The sequence below is a fragment of the Microcebus murinus genome, chromosome 1 (genome assembly GCF_040939455.1).
Source record: "Microcebus murinus isolate Inina chromosome 1, M.murinus_Inina_mat1.0, whole genome shotgun sequence".
Lineage (NCBI taxonomy): Eukaryota > Metazoa > Chordata > Mammalia > Primates > Cheirogaleidae > Microcebus > Microcebus murinus.
In genome coordinates, this window is record NC_134104.1 from 108,344,172 (window position 1) to 108,369,187 (window position 25,016).

The 25,016-nt window shown below is 34.4% G+C and overlaps 1 protein-coding gene across 2 annotated transcripts in view; it reads right to left on the reverse strand.

The window, feature by feature from the left end:
* Nucleotides 1-25,016, reverse strand: part of RNF13 (ring finger protein 13) — a 115,236-nt gene that overhangs the window by 8,964 nt on the left and 81,256 nt on the right. For both annotated transcript variants that reach the window (XM_012782846.3, XM_076004665.1), the window contains 2 exons: nt 23,058-23,163; nt 17,190-17,283 (listed from right to left, as the gene is read on the reverse strand). In XM_012782846.3, coding sequence (XP_012638300.1) covers nt 17,190-17,283; nt 23,058-23,163 — 200 coding nt within the window. The remainder of the gene's footprint in view (nt 1-17,189; nt 17,284-23,057; nt 23,164-25,016) is intronic.

The window sequence follows — 25,016 nt, forward strand, 5'->3', positions numbered from 1 at the left end:
GTAATTCAACAAGAAGACCCTTTATGCATCTAACACAGGAGCATCCAAATTCACAAAGCGAACTCTACTAGATCTAAGCAAAGAGATAAATAGCAGCATTGTAATTTCCAGGGAGTTCAACACCCCACTAATAGAAATGGATGGATCATCCAAGCAGAAAATAAAGAAATACTAGATTTAAATGGGACTCTAGAACAAATGTGCCTAACAGACATTTATAGAACATCTTACCCCAAAACTAGTGAATATACATTCTCATGAGCACATGGAACATTCTCCATGACTGATCATATCTTAGGCCACAAAACATGTCTCTACAAATTCAAAAAAAAAAAAAAAAAAAGAAAAGAAACCATACCACATATCTTCTCAGACCACAGTGGAAAAAACTAAAAATGAACTCCAAGAGAAACTGAATTCTACACAAAGTCATGGAAATTAAACAACATGCTCCTGATTTATTCAGGATTTCAATAATGAAATCAAAAGATTCCTCAAACTGAATAACAGAGGGACACAAGCTGTCAAAATCTATGTGATTCAGCAAAAATAGTCCTAAGAGGAAAAGGCACAGCCTTAAAATGCGTACATGAAAAAGACAGAAAGATCACAAATTAACAATCTAACAACATATCTCAAGGAAATAGAAGAGGAAAAGCAAACCAAACCCAAAGCCAGGAGAAAAAAAAGAAATAAAGTCAGAGCAGAACTAAACAAAGTGGAAAACAAACAAACAAACAAAATATAGGATCAATGAAACACAAAGTTGGTTCTTTGAAAAGATAAACAAATCAATAAACCTCTTGCTAGATTAACCAAGAATATAAGAGAAAGGACCCAAGTAAGCTCATCAGAAATGAAAAAGGAAAGACTACAACTGATACCACAGAAATGCAAAGTATTATCTGTGAATATTATGAAAATCTCTACACACATAAATTCGAAAACCTAGAGGAAATGGACAAACTCCTGGAAACACACAACCTCTCCAAGACTCAACCAGGAAGAAATAGAGCTCCTGAACTGACCAATAACGAGCAAGAAGATTGAAGCAATAATAAAACAGCTTCCAAAAACAGGCGACAGACTGAGACTCTGTCTCAAATAAAAACAAAAATAAAATGTGGTATGTGTATACTATGGAATACTACACACTCATGGAAGAGGATGAACTAAGTCCTTTTGCAACAATTGGATGGAACTGGAGACCATTATCCTAAGTGAAATATCTAAAGCAGGGGTCCTCAAACTTTTTAAACAAGGGGCCAGTTCACTGTGCCTCAGACCATTGGAGGGCCAGACTATAGTTTTAAAAAAATTATGAACAAATTCCTATGCACACTGCACATATCTTATTTTGAAGTAAAAAACAAACGGGCAAAAACATCCACATGTGGCCCGCGGGCCGCAGTTTAAGAATGCCTGATCTAAAGAATGGAAAAACAAAACACCACATGGACTTACTATTAAATTGGAACTAACTGATGAGCACACATCTGCAAAGGGAAGTAGAACTCAGTAGAAGTCAAGCAGGGGGAAGGGATGGAGAGGATGGGTGAAAATCTACCTAAGAGGCACAATGAACACTATCTGGGTGACAGTCACATTTATAACCCTGACTCAAGTACTACAAAAGTGATACATGTAACCAAAAACATTTGTACCCCAATAATATCTGAAATTTTTAAAAAATGGTCTCATTAATCAGGGAACATTATATCATATAGATGAACAAAACGTTGATTTTTTTCCCCTCTAAATTTTTTCCTCCCTGTTTTTCCTCCACCGATTTGAAGCCCAAACCCTTGGCTCATCAGATACAGCAAAAGCACTGATACATCATAATAGGAATCACACAGAGACCTAGGTAGCCATTGCAATAGCATGAACTGAATATCAGGTCTGGCCTATCCTTGATACTTGCTTTCCTTAAAGCCTCCATTCAGTCTTTCACCAAGTCCTGTAAACTTTTATATGCCAAACATGCTTTCAATCTGTCCCCCTTTTCTCCATCTCCTCAATTACTATGATCCAACAGTCTGGATTACTCTTAAGCATCTCCTTTCTGGTATCCCTTCTATTCCTGTGTCATGTAGTTTTTCTCTTTAGCAGCCAGAGTGATCTTTTAAAAATATATACCACATCATGTCATTCCCATTTAAATGGCTCCCCATCTCACTAAGAATAAAATCTGAGCCCTTTATTATGGTCTTTATATAGCTATCTGTGATTGGACTCCTGCCTCTCTCACCCACCTCATCTCTTCTTACTAGTCTACCCTTCACTCATGCTCCAACAATTGGGCTTCTTTCAGTATTTTAAAAAATAAGACTGTAAGTTAGGTGGGGACCTGCTTTTGCCCAGACTATAACAAAAACATCTGGACATAAAATTAGATATAGAAGGAGGAATCATCATTTCTAGAAATGACTCACAACTGAGCTAATTTGAAATACTCTAGTCATAGTGCAAACTGATGCAGAACTTAATTGTTCAAATATCTATCAAACCACTCAAGAAGTCAAGTCAACCAAGAACAGGTTTCCTCAAAGTAAAAGAGACTGAACAAACGTTCAGAGCTAAATACATACATACATACATACATACATATATATATATATATATATATATATATACATCATGAAAGACAATGACTTAACATATGCATCATAAATAATCTGCGCAGAAATGATGTATCATTGGATTCATGAGTTCACCACTTACTCGCCACTTCTGCCAGAGAAAAAAACAGTAGCAGCTTTGTCTAGCAAATAGAAATAAACAACGTATTATCATCCATTTCCAGGTCCCAAGAAATCTGAACAAGAGATAACAGGATAAAATATTTTTAAGGCCAAATTTGCCTGAGAATTCTTCCTGATTATTTTCAAGCTCTGGGCAAAGGAACTAGTATCTACCTTTAAGGTTAGATTAAAGGCAGTTAAATGTGGTCATAAAAAATGAAGCATTTCCTTGGAAATAACCCAGGTGCCCATCAATACATGAGTTGATTAATAAAATGTGGTATATGTATACTATGGAGTACTATTCAGCTTTAAGAAACAATGGTGATATAGCACCTCTTGTATTTTCCTGGATAGAGCTGGAACCCATTCTACTAAGTGAAATATCTCAAGAATGGAAAAACAAGCACCACATGTACTCACCAGCAATTGGTATTAACAGATCAACACCTAACTGGACATATAGGAATAACATTTATCGGGTGTCAGGTGGCTGGGAGGGGGGAAAATGGGATGGGTATATACAAACATAATGAATGAGATATGCAACGTCTAGGGGATGGTCATGCTTGAAGCTCTGACTCAAGGGGGGAGGGTGGGCATGGGCAATATATGTAACCTTAACATTTGTACCCTCATAATATGCTGAAATTTTTAAAAAATGGAAAAAAAAGAAAAAAATAAATAAACAGAATCAGGATTCCAATAAATTTTAAAAATTAAAAATGAAGCATTTCTTAATAGCTAGATTAAACAGGTAAAAAATTATAAAAATCAAGTGTTGCCCTATTTTTATGCAATCTACTATAACATGCTGTATTGCTTTTTTTCTAATCTCCACAATAAAAATCTTTCTCCTTCTATATATGTTATCTTGGAAAATTTCAATGATTATGTTATTGAGAGAAAATGCCTGATAACTTAAAATGTCAGATATGAAACAGATTTTTTATCATTTATATTTCAGGTAGCCAGCCATTTCAACATACTGATGGGGTAAGGGGAGATAGCTTCCAGAGACACTGCCTTAAATGCTTAGCAGAGGGATTATTAAGTGAAAACATAATTATTTTCCATCTGTTAGGAACCGTGGTGTGTGGTAACAGTCCTTATGGTTAGACTTGGAGAAATACATTAATTGAATGACACAGGAAATATAGGAAACCACAATTTCAATTGAAGAGCCATTTTTGAGGACAATAATGAGTAATGAAGAAATTTATAAGGATGCTAGGTGCTTCAGAAGCAAGAAAACTAAAAGGCTATTATAATTTGATATGTACTAGATATGGGTAAGTCAATACTTAAATCATGTAAGTATTAATTAGCACAAATATTTCTGAAAGAGCTGTAAAGGTGAAGATCAGTAAGATTGAAAGACTTAAGATTACTATGTGCCCTGAGTACGGTAAATAGGAAAGTGCTGACTAACTTTTACAGATACTACATTGTTCAAGGCAGAGTTTCAAGTTGCTAGTTATTAAAGTTTTGTGGATTTGATTATAGGCTATGCCTATGGAAGGTATTTCCAAATGCCAAATTCTTTTTGGTTTATTGGCAAACATTTCCAAAATAGAAATACTTTTTAACACAAGTCGATCATTAGAATAGCTTCTTTTCTTTCCTTCCCTCCCTCCCTTTCTTTTTTTCCTTCCTTATCTCTTCTCCTCTTTCCTCTTCTCTCTCCCCTCTCCTCCCTCCCCTTCTTCCTTTATTCCGTCATGTATTTTGCTTTTTACAGATGGATAGGAGGAGAAAGGATAAGGGTTGGGGTTTGAGGGTAACACCAATACACAAACGTTCAGATTCACCTAGTTTTTCCACAACATTCTATAAACCTACAAGCATTCTTATAAAGACTTCCATAGCTTGGTACTATGACTCACTGCAATGGTGAGTACCCACAGAAGTGTTCTACATTTCCCTTCATGTTTTCAATTAAATGCAACAATGAGAATACTGCAACAAATTGTTAAGTTAGGATTTTTTTCTTTCTAACATCTATATGTATACTTTGTCAAAACCACTGGAGTACACCAGAACATGTAACAATTATATCTCTTTCATTTACTTTAGATGCCAAATCTCATGATAACCAAAAATTCTACAACAAAACTACAACTAGCTCAAACTTACTGTTATTGAAAAGAAATTCCAAATGTAATGTTTATAAAGTTATATATTTTCTACACCTTCGTGATTTTGTCTTTTTTAATCATAAAATAATGTTTAATGACTGAATTTTGATAACACTAATATTTTATTTATGATTTTTATTTAAGGGTTTCTTGTTTGTTTGTTTGTTTTTAGAGATAGGGTCTTGTTCTGTTGCCGAACCTGGAGTGCAGTGAAATGAGCATAGCTCATTGCTCCCTCAAACTCCTGGGCTCAGGTGATCCTCCTATCTCAGCCTCTCAAGTAGCTAAGATTACAGATACATGCCACCATGCCTGGTTAATTTTTTTTTTTTTTTTTTGGTAGAGACAGGAGTCTTGCTATGTTGCCTATGCTCGTCTGGAACCCCTGGCTTCAAGTTATCTTCCTGCCTCAGCCTCCCAATGTGATGAGATTACAGGTGTGAGCCATGGTGCTTGGCCTAACAATTTTTTTTTTAAACCTAACTTTTCCCTATAGTATTTTAAATAGTCATTCTGTATTACTCTTTATTGGTTATAACTTGGTTATATTATCAATGCAAATAAACTAGGGCTGTACCCAAGGTCTTTCTAAATAGAGAAGCAAAAAAAAGTTGAAGATTTATCATCCTGAAGAGAAATATCTAAGTTAATGGGATTTTCAAATGGTAAATATTGTGTCAGACCTCAAATACTTAACAAGTATTTACTTGTACTAAGTACAGAAGGTTTTATTATTCTTTTTTCACTACTATTTTTTAGGCCACTAGGAAATCAGGGTGTGCAACATCCTTCCAGAGGTAACTTTAACAAACTCACATTTATGTACATCCTAAAATACTAGGTTGTTCTAATCTAAAATTTATTTTTTTCCTTCATATGAAGTAAATTAAATTAAAAACTTGCTCAGACTCAGGTATGCTTGGGGAATGGGGCCCACAGTATTTCTACATAAAGCAGAATTGCTTCTAGCCTGTTGACTAGATTGGTCTAATTTGTTATAACTCTCAATATATAGCAAAGGTGACTATAATAAAATCATACATAAAATTTCCTTCTAAATAGTGCATACAAAGTGATAAGAAAACACCATGATCCCAATAGAAATGTGAGCAAAGAGCATGACAGGTTACAAAAGTAGAAATATAAATGGGTCATTTACCTTATTAATGTAGAATATGATGAAGTGAGTATAATCATTTACTGCTTGGAGACTTGAACTTTTAGTTCAACTTTTGGTTTGTCTGAAAAATGTTTATTCTGTTTGACATAGTGAATTAAGGAGGAGGATGATAAGTAGGGGTGAGGGTAAGGGGAAGAACAAGAGAAGGAGAATGGGAAGGATGAAAGCCAGGAGGCAATTTATTTTATTTTGAAATAGTAGTAACTGAAGAGGGAATACTACTCAGTTAGATAGGACAAAGTAGTATTTACAAGTATAGTGTTTGGAGTCAGGAAGTTGAATTGCAGCCTTGCCACTTACCTTTACCTGACTGTGTACCCTCAGGTAACTTACCTAACCTGTTAAGTCTCATTTTCTTTATCTATAAAATGATGTGATGATACTTTCCTAATTGGGCTGCTCTGAGAACTGAGTTCATGTATGCAAAGTACATTGTTTGCTTTCATACTATGTAATAGGTGTGTTATATATTTACAAGACCTAAAATAGAAAATTATCAAATTTTAAATGGGTACAATGCCCATCCCAATCCACTTTTAATACCAAGTAATCATTTGTTACAAATTACACTGACTTCTTCAGTTACAAAGAGGCAGGGGTGGACTGAAGGCATGGTCCTCCTTAGCAATTATAGCTACAGGCAAATGATAAAAGCCAAGAGTGCTATGATCCAAATCAACCTGTAGGACTAACTCTCTCAATCCCCTTCAGCCAAGCTATTAAAGCACAGACCTTAGCAACTTTATTTCTGGACATGAAAAATAAAATAGTTTATCTTCCAGTAATTCAGGAAGGCACTGATCAATTAGGAGCCATAGCCATGACAATCTTTCCTTACCCGGCGTGAATCCTCATTATTTCACTGATTTGTGGCCATTATGAAAAGCATTCCTTTAGAAGAACTGAGAAACATTCCCTTTTCTGACTTGCTTTAAAACTCAGAATGGTCTTCCCTTGTGACAGTTCAATACATAACAAATACCAACTAGCATTGGTTGGATTGAACTCTAGTTATTGATTCTTAGCTTTATGATAAGAGGGACCATGTCTTTTACTAACTACCATATCCCTAGTGTTTAGTATGGTACCTGGTATAGAGTAGGCTCTCAATAAATATTTGCAAAATAAATGAATGCCACAAAGCATCCATTCATGATAAATGGTTAACAAAGAAGTATCTACCTTTCACCTGGAACCTGCTACAGTAAGTCTCCTGCTTCATTGTCAACCCCTACAGGGGTGGGGAACCTGTAGCCTTAAGGCAAGATGTCGCCTTCTAGGTTCTTAAGTGAGGCCTTTTGACTGAATCCAAATTTTGCAGAACAAATCCTTTTGGGCTGGCCAAGTCTGTTCTCCATTCACCAGTGGGAGGCATCCTTTTCCACAGTAATCTGATATTGTCATTCTTCTGCCCAAGGTGTTTTTTTTTTGTTTGTTTTTTGGAGACAGGGTCTCTCTCTGTTGTGTGGGCTAGAGTGCAGTGGCATCATTGTAGCTCACAGTAACCTCAAACTCCTGGACTCAAGCAATCCTGCCTCAGCCTCCTAAGTAGCTAGGAGGCTATTCAGGTACCACCATGCCCGGCTAATTTTTCTATTTTTTATAAAGACAGAGTCTGGCTCTTGCTCAGGCTGGTCTCGAACTCCTGCTTCTGCCTAAGTTTTACCATCACACAATAAAATCACAAGTCCTTACCATGGCATGATCTGACTCCCCACCTACCTTTCTGTTCTCTTCTCTAAGCACTCTCCCTCTAGACCACTGCATTCTAACTACATGCCCTTTTTGTTGTTCCCTGAATATAACAAGCACACTGTTGCCTCAAGGCCTCTGTACTTTACTGTTCTTCTGCCTGCAACATTCTCCCCTGTTCTTCCTCCTCCCCATCCTGTTTTTATTCCCTTATTTCATCTAGATTTCTATTCAAAGTGTCCTTTTCAGAGAGGTCTTCCCTGTCTGATCTAAAATAGCTTCCCTTCCTCTCACTTATCACTCATCATTTGTTTTTCTTTATCAAACTTACTGCTATGTGACTTTATTTCTTTACTTATTTGTCGGTTTGTCACCACTAAGCTCTACAAAGGCAGAAGTGTTTCTGTGTTATTTATTGCTGTTTCCCCAGAACCTACAATAGTACCTGGCACACAGTAAAAAGAACTCAGCAAATATTTATTGAAGAAATATATGAATAACTACATAAGTTATTCCCAGGAAATCCTGATTTTTATCACCAACTAATGATCCACAGCAGAGGACTTGATCACATACATCTTAGTACAGAAAGCTAAACATTTTTATATAATGTAGATAAAGCTATATAGATCCTGATGGTGGAGTGAAATTGGCCTTATGTTTTACCATCCTAATTCAATGTTGAATATGCCAGCCAACTGAAGACAAGGCATTATACAACAAAATACTATATAGAATAAAATGCTTGCACAGTGGCAATATTAAATACTGTGTCTCCTGTTAATCAGAAAATAGTCAAAAAGCAATATCTCATACCAGGAGAGACTGGAGAAGAGTTGTTAGAGAGGGAGTAGAGTTAGGCCTTAAAGATAAAATTAGATTTAGAAAAATTAAGGAGGAAAAGACACTATCGGAAGAGTAATAGTTGAAAAGCATTTGCAAAGAAGAAATAAACATAGCAAAGTCAAAGTTACGCAAAGTCAGAAATTAGGAGCAGTGGAAAGTGAAGTTGGATGCTGTGGTTGAGCCACAGCATGAAAAGCTTTGAACGCCAAGATAAGGACTCTGATGTGATCTCATAAGCAGCAAAGGCCAACTCTAAGCCTTCAAGCAGAGAAATGATTGATATATGAAAACTACATCTTAAAAACTCTTTGTCAGTGTGCCAAAGGGATTGGGGGCCTGGCATGCAGATGTGAGCCTGGAGACAATGAGACTGACCTGCTGTTTGGCATTCCCAGGAGTTAATAAACTGAAGTGGGCTTGCATGATGTACTGCCAACAATAATGGAGAGAAATGATCAGATCCAATGACAATTTAAAAGAATGATTCATTGGGTTCAGTGATTAGATAATAGGTAATAAAAAAGAGGAGTGAATCAAAGATGATGTATATAATCAAAAGTGATAGCTGTTTCCTAATTTTTAAATGTTTTATTTGATGTTAGTAAGATACAACATGAAAAATTAGTAGGAGAGAGAATGGTAGAAAATTAACTATACAAGCAAATTAGCTACACAAGCTCTTTAAAAAAAAAAATACTTGATAAGTTAACTCTAAATATTAAAGAACCAGTTAGTATTTTATGAGTACATTTTATCCTGAAATGTTGAGTAACTACTACCAAAGACTAATTATAGCCTGAACAACATGTACAGCTTATTAGTATACGAGTGTGTAAGAATATATTATATCTGCAAAGACGGAGTCAAGATCTGCTCTTCCTCACTGGACTTCACACTGTAATATATGAAATAGAGTCCTGTGATGGGAAGTCATACATTCCATGGAAATAAATAAATATATATATATGAACTTACATTTGTCCTGTAAATTCCTTGAGAATCAGGGTCACATTTTCTCCTTTGTATGTTTTCTAAAGTGTCCATTATGGTCAGAGACATACATTAACTTATTTATTTGACAAATACAGATTAAGTACCTGCTAGGTTCCACAAACTGCACTAAAGCAGAGCTTACATGAAGAATCGGGTTTTTTAGGTAAACAAAGCAGGGACAATAATTAAAAGCCAAAGAAACTCACAGAGTTATGTAGGTGGCACACGAAGTAGTAGCTCATTAGGCTGGAATGTAGGATGCAAAGAAGAGAATAACAGGATGAAGCTAGGGGTATAAGCAGGGTTCAGACCATATGGTCCTTGTGCCATATTAAAGTATAAGGTTGATTTTATTCTTACATATAAATGATTCTGAGAATAAACCATGAAAGTTCTTTTGCTATACATAAATACGGACAGTAAGCATCTATCCCCAACATCAAGCAGAGTGGCTGGTTGAATATATGTTGACTTAATTTATGCAGAAGGAAGAACAGTTTTAGACATACTAAGTTAGAAGAGTATATAGGTTATCCGGCAGAGATGTCCATTAGTTAACTAGATATCTGGGACTAGAGCTTAGGAGAAAGGTCTAGGTAGGATATGAAAGTTTGGAAGTCATCAGGAAACAGATCACCAGGAAGAGGCAAGGGCTAACAAGAAAACGATCTGATATAAAACCCCATAGATCTGTGCCTGGCACACAGAAAGCTCTCAAATGATTGTTATTATTATAAATAAGAATTGAACCAAGAATAAATGGAAACAAAGGAGATCCCCACTTGCTGGAGGAAGAAAAAGACTGAAAATATTGATAATCAACTACAGCAATGCTCCTGAGTGCCCACTTATCCATAATTATCCACAACTGAGAAACAGGGCATATAAGTAGAGAAGTTACTGATGTCAGTGAGTTGCATATGTAAATTCTATGGCAGCAGAAAGCAGAAAAAGATTTAGAACCCCTGGATCAAAACCTTTTCTTTTTAAATCAGAAACTATAACCTAACTTTATAAATTATGATAAACCAGTATGAGTTTTTCACAAATATTACTACTCTCAACATGTTTTTAGTCTATGAAATTTGGATTTCTGTAGTATTAATAAGATTAAAAAAATTTTTTTTTAATGTGTGTAGTCTGCCACTAAAGAGGAAATTCATCTATTCAATGACTGGTTCTAAATTTCTCACAATTGGCTTGAAGTGGAATAATGATAGTAAGGTATGCTGAGAACAAAGTTTTACATTGTTAAATCATCTGTGCAAATCAAAAACTACTGTGATTGGAAACAACTGAGAGTATATTAGCAAAGGCTTCCAACTCTGCCAAATGCTGGTGAGTTTAATATTTTAGTGCCGATGTAACTGAATTTAAGTGGTCTGTGATTTCCATATAATTTGGGGCAATTAAGCAAACACTTAAGTTTCTACCATATGCTATGCTAGGTATGAATGATTTATAGAAATTAAAAATAATACAACCTATGCAAAGAAAAATATCTTCAAGACAGACTAATAAAAAATAAGTAAAAAAAGTGAGGTCTACTTCATTTATGTATTAGGAGTTTACAAAAAGATTCATTAAATCAAAATGTTTTCTAAACTATTTCTGCTAATTCAATATTTACAGAAACCCACTGGCGACAACTTTTAGTAAATTTTATATAAACTTTAACAGTTTCTTCTTAATTTATATGCAATATTGTGTCCTCACTATCTAGGAAAAACAGTGTGTCTAAGTGCACAGTGTGGGCATATTATCTTTAAAATATGTAAATGAATGTGTAGATATAGGTATGTATAAATGCCTACATGTATATTTATGTATGTATTAATACACACACACACACACACATGCATACATTTCCTAGCCCTGCCTACACAAAAAGCCTAAATGCAGATATATCCTAGCATCAATGATAAGAGCTGGCACCCAGACCTTAGTTTCTAATACTATTCCCACAAAAAAGAATGAAGGCTCCTCAGACAAATGCTGATTGCAGGGCTAGAGCAGAAACAAATATAAGATGAACATCTTATTGTGCCAGAAAGTTAAAAAAAAGAAGAAAGAAAGAGTGCAAAAAAAAAAAAAAAGGGACTTGTGGTTTCCAGTCTGGCATACAGGGAGCTTGTAAGTCATCACTTCTATCTTCACAATAACAAAAAAACCAAACAAATTAAAAAATAACTCTTCTATATCTATCAGAGAATTAAGGCCACAGGGAAAATTGTTGCCCTTAAAATTGGACAGACTGGCAGAGAGAATCACAACTTACTGGAGCAGAAGCCCAGGAGCAGAAAATTCTGCAAGAAATAGTACAAGGGTAGAAAAACATAAACTGTCATTGATGAACTGCTGTAGGGCAGTGAAGACAAGTTTGAGAGTTAAAAACTCAGAAAAATTTGGATGATGTATAATTATTATGTCTAAATATAACTGAAAATTTGTATCTTTTATATTGTATGATATTTTTGATATTTGAAGCCCAATTCACAAAATTTTAAAATGAGTTTTTTCTCATTGGGTGACTATAGTTTATAATAATCTACTGCATATTTCAAAATAGCTAGAAGAGAATAATTCCAATGTTTCTAGCACAAAGAAAAGATAAAAGTTTAAGGGGTATCACAATTATACTGATTTAATCTTTACAAATTATATGAATGCGTTATGCTATCACATGTACTCCCCCAAAAACAAAACGAGTTTCTTCGCTAGCATTTCTTAATGGACAAAATCACATATTTGGGGACTCTTATAATTTGGGTATAGGAATAAGCCCTAATCGTCATGAATAGTTTGTCTATGAGTAAATATGCGCAAAAGAATAGGCACATGAGTTCCCAAGTAGTTGTGCCTAAAGATATATTAGAATAGGGCTAGTAAACACAGAGTTGAAGTCTTCAACAATCTAAGCTTTGTAAACTAAAGCAATTTCGTGTTTGTGTACCTATACATATTATTTGGCTACTCCTTAAATACAAACAATGGAGTGATCAAAAAAAAACCTCAGCATGGGGGTACAGATGTTCCAGGTCTGGCATGTAAAGGAGTTTAAAAGTCATCACTTGTTCCGAACAAGTAAAAGGCTGGACTAACTGAAAAATCAACTTTTCTTAGCTCCATCAGAGAAGTAAAGTCATAGAGACTGCCCCTCAGATTGGAAAGACAGAAGGCAGATACAGAAATTCACAACTTATCAGAGCAAAAACTGAGCAGAGACCACCATGGGTAGGAAAGCCTAAATCATAATTGACAAATTGCCAGTCTCGGTATGGATAGGGCTAAGAGTTAACACCTTCACAGGGACCCAACACTTTTGTGAGTTTTACCTTTGGAGCTCTACCAGGGAAAATCACCTTGGGCTTTGGGGGTGGAGGTGGAAGCATTATGTTCTGAACCAGGCCTGCCTCCAAGAGAACATATTTTACCAGATCATAACCTACTAGAGTTTTACAGTCTAACTGACCCAACCCCCAGCCAGCTCTAACCTTCCCCATGGGAAAGAAAACATTCAACTCTAGCCCCTTCCAGCCAAGTGGTCTCAGCTAAAACTGGGAAGAACCAAGAGGTGCTTACGAAGTTCAGAGCCTTGGTCCACAGACTCATTAAAAGACTTATTATAATTTAGATAATCATAAAGTTAGGTTATTAAGTATGAAATATCTGATTTCCATAAGTACTCAGTATGACAGTTGATATCTCTGACATTTCACTTTGACACTTCTTGTTTTATTTTTATTATGAAGGTACATCCTCAGTCTTTTAAACGTATGTTTTGGCTTATGATTATCGTTCAAAAAAATTTTTAGAGCAATTTTTGTGAAACCATGGATAAGTAAAAAATTCATGTTATTTCCAAATATGAGTTGCGTTGTGAACCAATTCAGTGCAGACAGCTCAAAATATCAACAAAGTGTTTGGGGAAAATGTATATGTCGATGGTTTGAGAAGTTCCATTCTGGTGATTTTAATCTTGAAAATGAGCCATGTGGGTGGCCTGAGACCTGGATAATGATGAGCTGAAAGACGTAGTAGAAGAGAATCTATCTCAACCTATGCATGAATTAGCAGCAAGGTGTGATGTTACCATTCCAACAATATTGGACCATTTGAAACTAATTGGCAAGTTAAAGAAGCTGGATAGATGGGTTCTGCATGAATTAAACAAGTGTCAGAAGAGAAATCGTCTCGAAGCTTGAATTCTATGCTGTCACACACAACATAAAGGCAAACCATTTCTACACTGTATTGTTATATGTGATGAAAAATGGATTGTTTTTGACAATCACAAGCATTCGGCAAAATGGTTGGATAAAGATGAAGTGCGAAAACACAGTCGAAAACCTAATATTCATCAAAAAAAGATAATGGTGTCTGTTTGGTAATGCAGGGCTGATCCACTACAACTTCATGAAACCTACTCAATTGATTACAACAGATTTCTACTGCACCAAACTGGACAAAATGAAGAGGATGCTTCCGATTAAGCAGCCGAGATTGGTTGACACAGGACAATCCTCTTGCAAGACAACGCTCTACCAAATGTTGCACAAACAACTCTACTCAAACTACAGAAGCTGGACTTGGAAACTCTCCGTCATATACTGTATTCACCAGACCTTGCACCAACTGACTACCACTTCTTCCAGGCTTTGGACCACTTCTTGCAAGGAAAAATATTCAATTCGCAACAAGCTGTGGGAAACATCTTTTGTGATTTCAACGCCACTCGCTCTCCAGGGTTCTTGGCTGCTGGCATTAATAAGCTATCATTAAGATGGCAAAACTGTGTCGTTAGTTTAGGCTCATACTTTGATTAATTGTACTGCTTCTTGTTTGAGATATAATAAACTACACTTTTGATTTGAAATCGGACATCTCATATTTAATGACCTAATACTACCCCATTTCTTTGCTTCCCTTTGTACCAAAACTTCTTGCAAAAGTTGTCTCCAACCCCTCTTTTTCCATTCTCTCTTAAACCTGCCACAATCAGATTTTGGTCCTGACCACTCTGTCAAAATTGTTCATCAAGATCATTAATAGTCTTTAATGGTCAATTCTCAGCTCTCATCTTACTTACGTTTCAGGAGTACTGACACAGGTTATCACTCCTTATTCCTTAATAGATTTGCATCACTTGGTATCTGCTAAACCACACTATTCCAGTTTTCCTCCTACCTAACTGGTCACTATCCTCAGCCTCCCCTGCTGCCACTTCTGACTGATGCCTTTACTTATGTTGGAATGCTCCTGGGTGTCCTTGGTATTATTCTATACACTCATGTTCTTGGTAATTTCATCCAGTCTCATGAAATAAATACATCTTTATGCCAATACTTCCAGTTCAGACTCCTCTCTTAAACTCCAGACTTATTTATAATGTCTAATAGACATATTACATTCCATATGTCCAAAGCCAATCTCCCAATTTCTCCCCCAAATGCTCCCCCATGTATTAACCATCCTTACCTAAGGATATTCCTTAAATAGAAGGTCCATCCTTCCTGTTGCTCAGACCAAAAAATCTGAAGTCATCCTTGTTTCCTCTCCCCACATTTAGTCTACGAATAAATTAAGTGTACTTCATCTTCCAGATATATCCAGAATTTAAAGATTTCTTCATCTCCTCCACTGTTATCAGTCTAAGCTACATTTATACACACTTGGATTACTGCAATGTAATAATACCCTATCTGATCTTTCCACTTACACCCTTTACCCTCTACAGCCTATTCCTAACATGGCAGCAGAAAGATCCTTTTAACATTTAATTAGATGTTCTCTCTCTCCTCTGTTCAAAATCCTACAACGGAGGCCGGGCGCAGTGGCTCACGCCTGTAATCCTAGCACTCTGGGGGACGAGACGGGTGGATTGCTCAAGGTCAGGAGTTTGAAACCAGCCTGAGCAAGAGTGAGACCCCATTTCTACTAAAAATAGAAAGAAATTAATTGGCCAACTAAAAATATATAGAAAAAAATTAGCCGGGCATGGTGGCACATGCCTGTAGTCCCAGCTACTCAGGAGGCTGAGGCAGTAGAATTGCTTGAGCCCAGGAATTTGAGGTTGCTGTGAGCTAGGCTAATGCCACAGCACTCTAGCCCAGGCAACAGAGTGAGATTCTGTCTCAAAAAATAAAAATGAAAATCCTACAATGGCTACTCAACTTACTCAGAGGAAAGCCAACTATACTTTCCATTTTTCACCTAGGACAGTATTAACATCATTTTCTTTTTAAAGAACTTTCTTTAATACACATATAATAAAGCCTCAAAAAGTAATTCCTAAAGGTAGTCTTCAAACTAGTTCTGATCTATGAATAAATTTTAACTAATCCACTGTCTCATGACAGTGATGTGCATTTTTATAAATGTCCTTGTCTATTTCTTTATTTTAACATGATGTTCTTTTTCCTATTTTGTTGTTGTTATTATTAAGTGTGCTATTTTTAATGATAATGGTAAATGGTAGGTGTATTTTTTTTTTTTTATTTGAGAAAGGGTCTTGCTCTGTTGCCCAGGATGGAATACAGTGGTATGACCATAGCTTACTGTAACCTCAAACTCCTGGACTCAAGCAATAATCCTGCCTTAGTCTCCCAAGTAGTGGGACTATAGGCATGTGCCACCACACCCAGCTAATTTTTAAATTCTTTTACAGAGATAGGGTTTTGCTATATTGCCCAGGCTAGTCTTGAACTCAGGTAATCATCCTGCCTCAGCTTCCCAAAGTGCTGGGATTACAAGCATGAGCTACTGCACCTGGCCCAATGGTGCAGTAGAAACATTTTATTACTTGAAAAATAAAAGTTTGGCAGAACTATGTTTTAATGTCTTCTCTGTTTTCTCCCTCTACTCCCTATACTCTTTCTCTGCTGAACTAAAAAACAGAACATTTTTACTGATATATGAAATTGCAAAGTCTGGGAAGTACTAGCCAAAGGATTTAACAAGCATGTACCTATACAAAAAGCCTACTAAAGCATAGAGAAGGGTAATTATATTGATTATAGTAGTTATTTTACCCACACCCCTCCCCAGCTTCAATACTGGGTATATGACATTAAAGTTCTTAGCATCTCTAACCCTCTATTTCCTCATCTATAAAAGAGGAATAATAATTACACTCATTTCATAGAAGTATGAAAATTAAATGAGATGATACATGTGAAATATATTCACACGTAATATCTACCTATGTGTTTAGCTAATGCAACACTACACAGTGGTATATGGTAAGAAGAGGGTAGGAGGAAGGTCAGTGGGAGCAGACCACACTGGTACAGAAAAGTATTTTATTCATTGACATTGTTTAGAACTACTGCAACATGGTGATAATAAGAAGTATTTTGGTGAGTTTCATTATTATTTTAAAATTCTCTACAGACTATGCACCACTTTCTTACCTTCACCAAGACACCACAGCAAAAGACCATAACCTACATTCACTCATTCACTATTAACTGAGTATCTACTTAGTGTTAGGCATAGTGTTCAGCAGGGACTCAGAAGATAGTATCAGAGTATGGTCACCATGTATTCTTAAATAAATCAACAGTCATTATGTAGAAAAGAAAAGTATTCACTTACCTTTCTTAAATTTATGTATAGGGAGTTTCTTAAGTTGATCTTTACGAAGTCTGTTTCTTCTAGCTCTATGTCTGTCCTGGACAAATTTTGTGATCTAAAAATAAAAGAGGAAAAAAGGAGTCAGATATTAAACATGCAAATAGAAAATGGTCATTAAAATAACAAATATCTTTTAAGTTTCTGGATAGCTGCTGCAAATCAATTCAGTTTATATAATACCCAATCACAATAATATTATTAATTAAGGCATTAAATTCCATTAGTGATTAATTAACCCATAAATTATCCTTTGAAGTTTTTATTCATTGACCTTGATTATCTTTAACTTACTGATAGAGACATTATAATTAACATATAACTGCTTGTAAAAATACAAATGATAGACTATGAGAGACAAAGACTTCAATGGGTCAAAAAGAACAGGATGTTTGAGATTATTATAAATTAAAACTAATAAAAATTTTAAAAATATACATACTAGTTACTTCATCTTTAGTCCTAGTAGCATAGTAGGCAGAACTAATATAGAATACTTCCACTACAAATATTCAAGATATGTCAGATAAAATGTCCAAAATGTTTTAAACTATAAATTGCTATGCTTACCAGAATAAAAGGGAAGTGACAGGGCCAGAACCAAGTGCCAAAAGCACCATCCACACACAAAAAAAATCTGACAAATTTTACTACATCAAAGTTAAGAACTTCTGTCCTCAAAAGGTACTGTTAAAAAAATAGACAAGCTACAGACCAGGAGAATATATTTGCAAACTGCATACATTATAATAGAGTTGTATCCAGAATATATAAAGAGCTTTCAAAATTCAATAATAAGAAAACAACTACCCCATAGAAAAAAATGAACATATTTACAGACACTTCACCACACAAAGTATATGAATGGCAAATAAGAACTTAAAGGGATGCTCAACATCATTAGTCAATAGGAAAAAAAAAATTCAAATCACAAATACTACTACACATCTGTTAGAATGACCAAAATTTAAAAGACTGACTATACCAAGTGTTGGCATGAAAGTGGAAGAACTGGTATTCTCTTATAGTGGGACTGTGAAATGGTACAACCATTTTGGAAAACAGTTTAGCAATTTCTTATAAATTTAAACATATACTTTTCACGTGACCTAATCATTCCACTCTAGATATACTTATTCAATAGAAATGAAAGTATATTTACATACCACAACTTGTACCCAAATGTACATGTCAGCTTTATCTGTAATAGCCTAAAACTAGAAACAACTCAGAAGTCCACCAACAGGTAAATGGATAAACAAACTGTGGTTTAGTCACACAGTGGAATACTACTAAATGGAATAAATAATGAGTACATTCAATAACATATATGAATCTCAAAATAGTTATGCTGAGAAAAAGAAGGGAGACACAAAAAAGCACATCCTTTATGATTCCATTTATGTAAAGTTGTAGAAAATACAAAATCATCTATAGTGACCAAAATCAGATTTGTGGTTGCCTGAGGATGTGGGAGAGACGATATGAAGAAGAAATTGGAAGGGATGAGAGGGAAGGATTACCAAAGAGTATTAGGAAACTTTTTGGGGTGATCAATATTTCATCATCTTGATTGTGGTGCTTTCATAGGTATATACCTATGTCAAAACTTACCAAATTGTATAATTTAAATATGTGTAATTTATATGTCAATCAAACCTCAATAAAATTTTTTAAAGTTCAATCAATAGTAACCACTAAAACATAGCAATATAACATAAGCTTTCAAATCAATAGGAGAAAGTAAAAATTAAATATTCCAAATTTACATAGCAGAAAAAATAGAATAAAATGTAAATGAAAGAAATTAATCCAAATATATGTGATCACAATAAATACAAATAGGTTAAATTCACCAGTATTTTAAAGGAATGTATCATATCGTATAAGAAAAAAATTCAAACTATATGCTATTTATAATACACAAGATTAAAACTAAATAATAACACATTATGACAAAAATAAAAGTAAAAAAGGGCTAGGTAAAGATACACCATGAAAATATTAAGCAAAGAAAAGCTGCTGTATCAAGTAAAATATAACTTAAGGCAAAAAGCATTAGTAGGAGAAAGTTATGCAATGATAAGAAGGATACTTCACCTAGAAAATAACAAAATTATGGCAGAAATACACAAATTCATAAGCTCAGCAAACTATAGCTCTCACAGACAAAAAATTTAGAAGACTATAAATCTATGCCGTTCAATATGGTAGCCACCAGGTACATGTGACTGCTGAGCACCTGGATATAGCTAGTCTGAACTGAGATGTGCTGTATGTATAAAATATACAATAGATTACAAAGACTTAATATGAAAAGAATATAAAAATGTCATTTATAATTATTTAATTAAATGTTGAAATCCATTTTAGACTTATTAAAGTATTAAAATTAATCTCACCTGTTTCTTTTTACCTTTTTAAAAATTTGGCTACCAGAAAATTTAAAGTTACAGTAAAATGTGGCTCACAATATTGTTGTAAGTAGAATCAGTATTTGTCCTTTGTGACTAGCTTATTTCACTCAGCATAGTGTCATCAAGTTTCATCTATGTTGTAGCATATGTCAGAATTTCCTTCCTTTATAATGCTGAATACTATTTCATAGTATATGCATACCACATTTTGTTTATCCATTCATCTGTTAATGTACACTTGAGTTGCTTCTGTCATTGGCTGTTAAAAATAATGCTACTAATGACCATGGGTATATAAGTATCTGTTGGGGTCTTTGCTTTCAATTGTTTTTGGTATATATCTAGAAGTAGAACTGCCAGATCATATGGTAATTCTATGTTTTATTTTTTGAGGAATTGCCATACTGTTTGCCATAGTGGCTGCTCCATTTTATATTACTACCAAGAGTGCTCATGGGATTGTCTAGTTTTAATGTCAAGATTATTCTGGCACATAAAACTAAAGCTTTCCCTTATCTGGATATTCAGATTGCTAATAATCTACGATTTTTGCATCCATGTCCAACAGTAAGATTAATCTATATTAGAAATTTGAATAATCCAAAAATTTAAAGACAAAATATATACATCATAATCAGATGTGATTTGTTCCCAAAATACAAATAGTTTTTAAATTTACAAAACAAATTAATGTAACCCAACATATGAACAAGGTAAGAGAGAGAAAAAAAACAATGATTATTACAACAGATAATTCAGTATCAGTACCCATTGAAATAAAATAAGCAAATAAAAATCTGGTTTCTTTATTTCCAATCCTTATACTGCTTGTTTTCCTTGTTTTACCAGAAAACATAGCAAAATGTTAAATAGGAGGTACAACAAGAGGTAACTATTTTCTGTTTCTGACTTCTAATATTTCACCACTTAATAATGTTTATTCTAAGGTTTTAGTCTATAATCTTTATAGCTTACAGATATTTACTTTGAGTTTGCCAAAAGCATTTTTGTTTATTTGTTGTTTCTTTTTATTCCTTTCTCTATACTTCCTTGCTCCTACACTAAAAACCCAAGAAAATCAACAAATCACCAATTAAACAAGTTTGTAGATACATAATTAATATATGAAAACCAATGACGTCCAGTGTCCAGATCTTGGTTTCTAAACACAACTCTCTAATGAAAGGAACCAGAGCTCTTTGGAAAAATGTCTGATTTTACGGCTGGGACAAGAGAAATAAATGATGAGTCTGAACCATCTTAAAGTACCAGACAGTCAAAAAAAAAAAAAAAAAAGTACCAGACAGTAGCAAAGAAATGCTTAAAATACAAAAGGATTGGGTCAAATCAAAGGGACACAGGACACAGACTGATGGCCAAAGTTCAAGAAATTTAAAAAACAAAAACAATGTAGAATTGGATTATAACCCAAGTATAAAATATATACAAATGCATACTAATATAAATGACTGAATAAATAAATGCTGAGAAGAGAAAAATCTTCCTTACAGAAGAATTTCAAATAACATATGTAGCTACTCCCCTCACTTCCAGGAGATAGAGCTGAATTCTTGCCCTTCCACACCTTAAGAATAGGTGATACTTAGTGTCCCACTCCCAAAGAAATAGAGAAGGAAAAGGAAAAAATATTAACTTTATAGTAGGGAAACTCAGCAAATACTACCTTAACCAAGGGACAAAGGTTAATATCATCAGTGATGTTCTACAGATATTATGGACCCCCTAATGTGATGTGATAAGAATGGTACTTCACCTCTGTGATATTCTTTTGAAAAACCTATAGCCCAGTCTAATCATGAGGAAAAAATCAGATTGAAGGACCTTCTGCAGGATATTTTGCCAGTACTCCTCAAGATTAATAGTGGTCATGAAAAACAAGGACAGACTGAGAAACTGTCATAGATCAGAAGGGACTGGGAAGACTGACAACAAAATACAATGTGGTACCCATGAAAAACTGGTGAAAGCCAAACAAAGTGTGGAGTTTAGTTAATAGTAATATACCAATGTCAGTTTCTTAGTTTAGACAAAAGTCCCATGATTATGTAAAATATTAAAAATAGGGAAACTAGATGAGGGATGTACAGGAACTCTATTCTTTGCTACTTTTCTGTAAATCTAACATTATTCCAAAATTAAAAGTTATTTTATTTTATAAAATCAAGAATATTCTTATATCCTAGTTATAACCAATTAGAAAATGCAATTTCAAAAATCACTTTCATAATAACAAAAACCTACTGTATGTGTAATAAGTCTGACAAAAGACATGTAAAAAAACATTTATAGGAAAAAAAATTTATTAAACTGATGGATATAAAAGAGCTAAATAAGTTTTTTTAGATACCATACCATCATGGAAAGACTGAACATTTTAAAGATGGCATTGAATCTTTAATCTATACATTTAATACAATAATAAGCTCATTGAATGTTAATATAAATATTATTTATGACAAGTTAGAATAGTGGGATTGTATTGTATCTTTGCAAATCTATTTTAATATCTGTCTAAATAGAATACAAAGAGATTTTCATATCTGCTTTTGTCTTCAAATGTTTTGATATTGCACATCATGTAGCCTCTAGGAACCTCCACTAGACACCCCTAAGAGAATGATAATGACAAACGCAAATATTATCTTGGCTATATTATGACAATAATTTTGACCTCGCAGACCCGCTAAAAGTCCTGGAACCATATCACTGTTTTGGAGAAACAACATTTCATTCCCCCTTAACCTTAGGCCCTCATTTTATTTTTTTACAGTTTCATATAAAAATTTTCAAACATACAGAAGAGTTGAAAGAATTATACAATAAATACCCATATATCCACCACCTATATTCTACAATTAACATTTTACTATACTTTTTATCACGTGTCTTTCTAGCCCTCATCTACCCATCAATACGTCTTACTTTTTTCCTCTTAATTTTTTACAATGCATTTCAAAGTAAACTGCAGATATGTATCTCCCCAAATACTTCAGGATACATATCATTACTTAAAGCTCAGTATTTTTTTTACAGTTCTTTTGGTTTAAGGTAAAATTTACAAATAATAAAGTGCACAAAACTTAAGTGTGTAATTTGGTGGATTCAGACAAATGCCATATATTTGTGCAACCCAAATTTCTACAAAGATACAGATCATGACTCTATCTCCCTCACACCCTTTTTTAGTAATTCTCTTACCCCTTCCTAATCCCTCCAGAGGCAATCACCAATCTGATTTTTTCCTACTCAAATTATGTTTGTCTTTTCCAGAACTTCGTAAAAATTAACTCATACAATATATACCCTTTTATGTAAGAGTTCTCTCACTCAATACAACATTTTGTAGATCCATCCATACAATTTTTTAAAAACTATTAAAAATTAATTTACCTACCATGAAAATAACTATCAAGATGAGACAGATGCCCACTATAATAAGGAAGGGGATCAGGTAATACTCCAGAGGAAGACTAAATTCTGGAATTAAGACAATGTGGCCCCTAGAAGAAAATTAAAATTATTAATTGAGAAATAATAAGAGTTGTCATATTATGATGTTAATTAAAAACAAGGAAAACTATTTTTTAAAACAGACATGAAGATATTATAATTCAATCTACTACACACATATCATGTTTTTAATATATGACTTCTAATAATTTAAGGAATACTTTTTATATCAGTAAGTCTATTTTAGGCATTTTCAAAATAACTTGCCTATGAATTAAAAGAAGCTCTTAGATTGGGTAAAGGAAATTGGCCAAGCAATACTTACTATGTTTATTCTAGAGAGATCTTTACTTACTGAATTTAGTAACCTGGGAAAAAGTTATATTTCATATGCAAAATCAGCATAAATAAGAATGGTAGCACCATGGTTAGCACGTCAACAAGAACCCACACCTCAAACAAATTACTGTTAATTTGTTACTCCTGTGGAAAAATTCTAGAGCCACTACTAATAAAAATTATACTCATTCCTCCCTATCTGCTTTACATGTACCTGTTGTACTAGGCACAATGAACATCCCTACATTCGCCTACAAGAATAGTGGCTTCCTTTATATGTCCCACCTTCTCCACTGCTTGACTAAAAGAAACTACAGAAATGTGTATGTTGTGAGGGTGGGGAGTAGGGAATTCTATACATCTTAATTCTCCTTTGTTTTTCATTAACCATGTTATTGGTTATTGTGGTTTTACTATTACAAAAATTGACAGGGATCCATGAAATAAAATTGTGATCAGAATAAGTGTATTATTTGTGTTGCATGAGAAAATTTTACATGGCATCAAAACCCTGCATTAAAAATCTCCTTAGTTGGCCGGGCGCGGTGGCTCACGCCTGTAATCCTAGCACTCTGGGAGGCCGAGGCGGGCGGATTGCTCGAGGTCAGGAGTTCGAAACCAGCCTGAGCAAGAGTGAGACCCCGTCTCTACTATAAATAGAAAGAAATTAATTGGCCAACTAATATATATATATATATATATATATATATATATATATATATATATATATATTTATTAGCTGGGCATGGTGGCGCATGCCTGTAGTCCCAGCTACTCGGGAGGCTGAGGCAGAAGGATTGCTTGAGCCCAGGAGTTTAAGGTTGCTGTGAGCTAGGCTGACGCCATGGCACTCACCATAGCCTGGGCAACAAAGCAAGACTCTGTCTCAAAAAAAAAAAGACAAATCTCCTTAGTCTAGAGAAGAGTCTGTATGATGTTCAGTAATATGACTGATCTCTCCACTGAGTCTACTATACTACTAAACTAATATGCTGCCAGCAATGCTATTCTGTTATCCACTGCTGGGTGATGTTTTAGGTAGAGAAGACAGGTACTTCATAATAAAGGTTTAATATAAAAAATAATTCTCAGTATAAAGGGAAATAAAAATAGATTTACTCCTTCCCCCATACAGAAGTGCTCACCATAGTACTTAAGAACACCATAGTACTTAAGACAAATAACATGAAACCAAATTATTTGTATTCCAAAGCTGTTTTTAAATCTTCGTGCTATTATTTATTATTCTTACATATAAGGAGCTCTATTAAGCTTCAACAAAAACATAACACAAAAAATATAATACCAGGAATTTCACCTAATAATTTAAATAACTTTCAAAAATCGTGAGGATTGCCAGAAGACAAGTAGTTTCTTACTTCAATCACTTTCCAGCAGAATGGGGGATGACAAAGGATTTTACATGCATTTTTGTAACTGTACATAAAATACTGAAGTACCTGATATATCATCAGTATAAAAAAGAGAAAAGCAGCAGCATCAGGCCTGGGCTGCTCTATTTGGTACTATCTCTTCCAGCATGAGGCCAGCCAGTTCTGCAAAT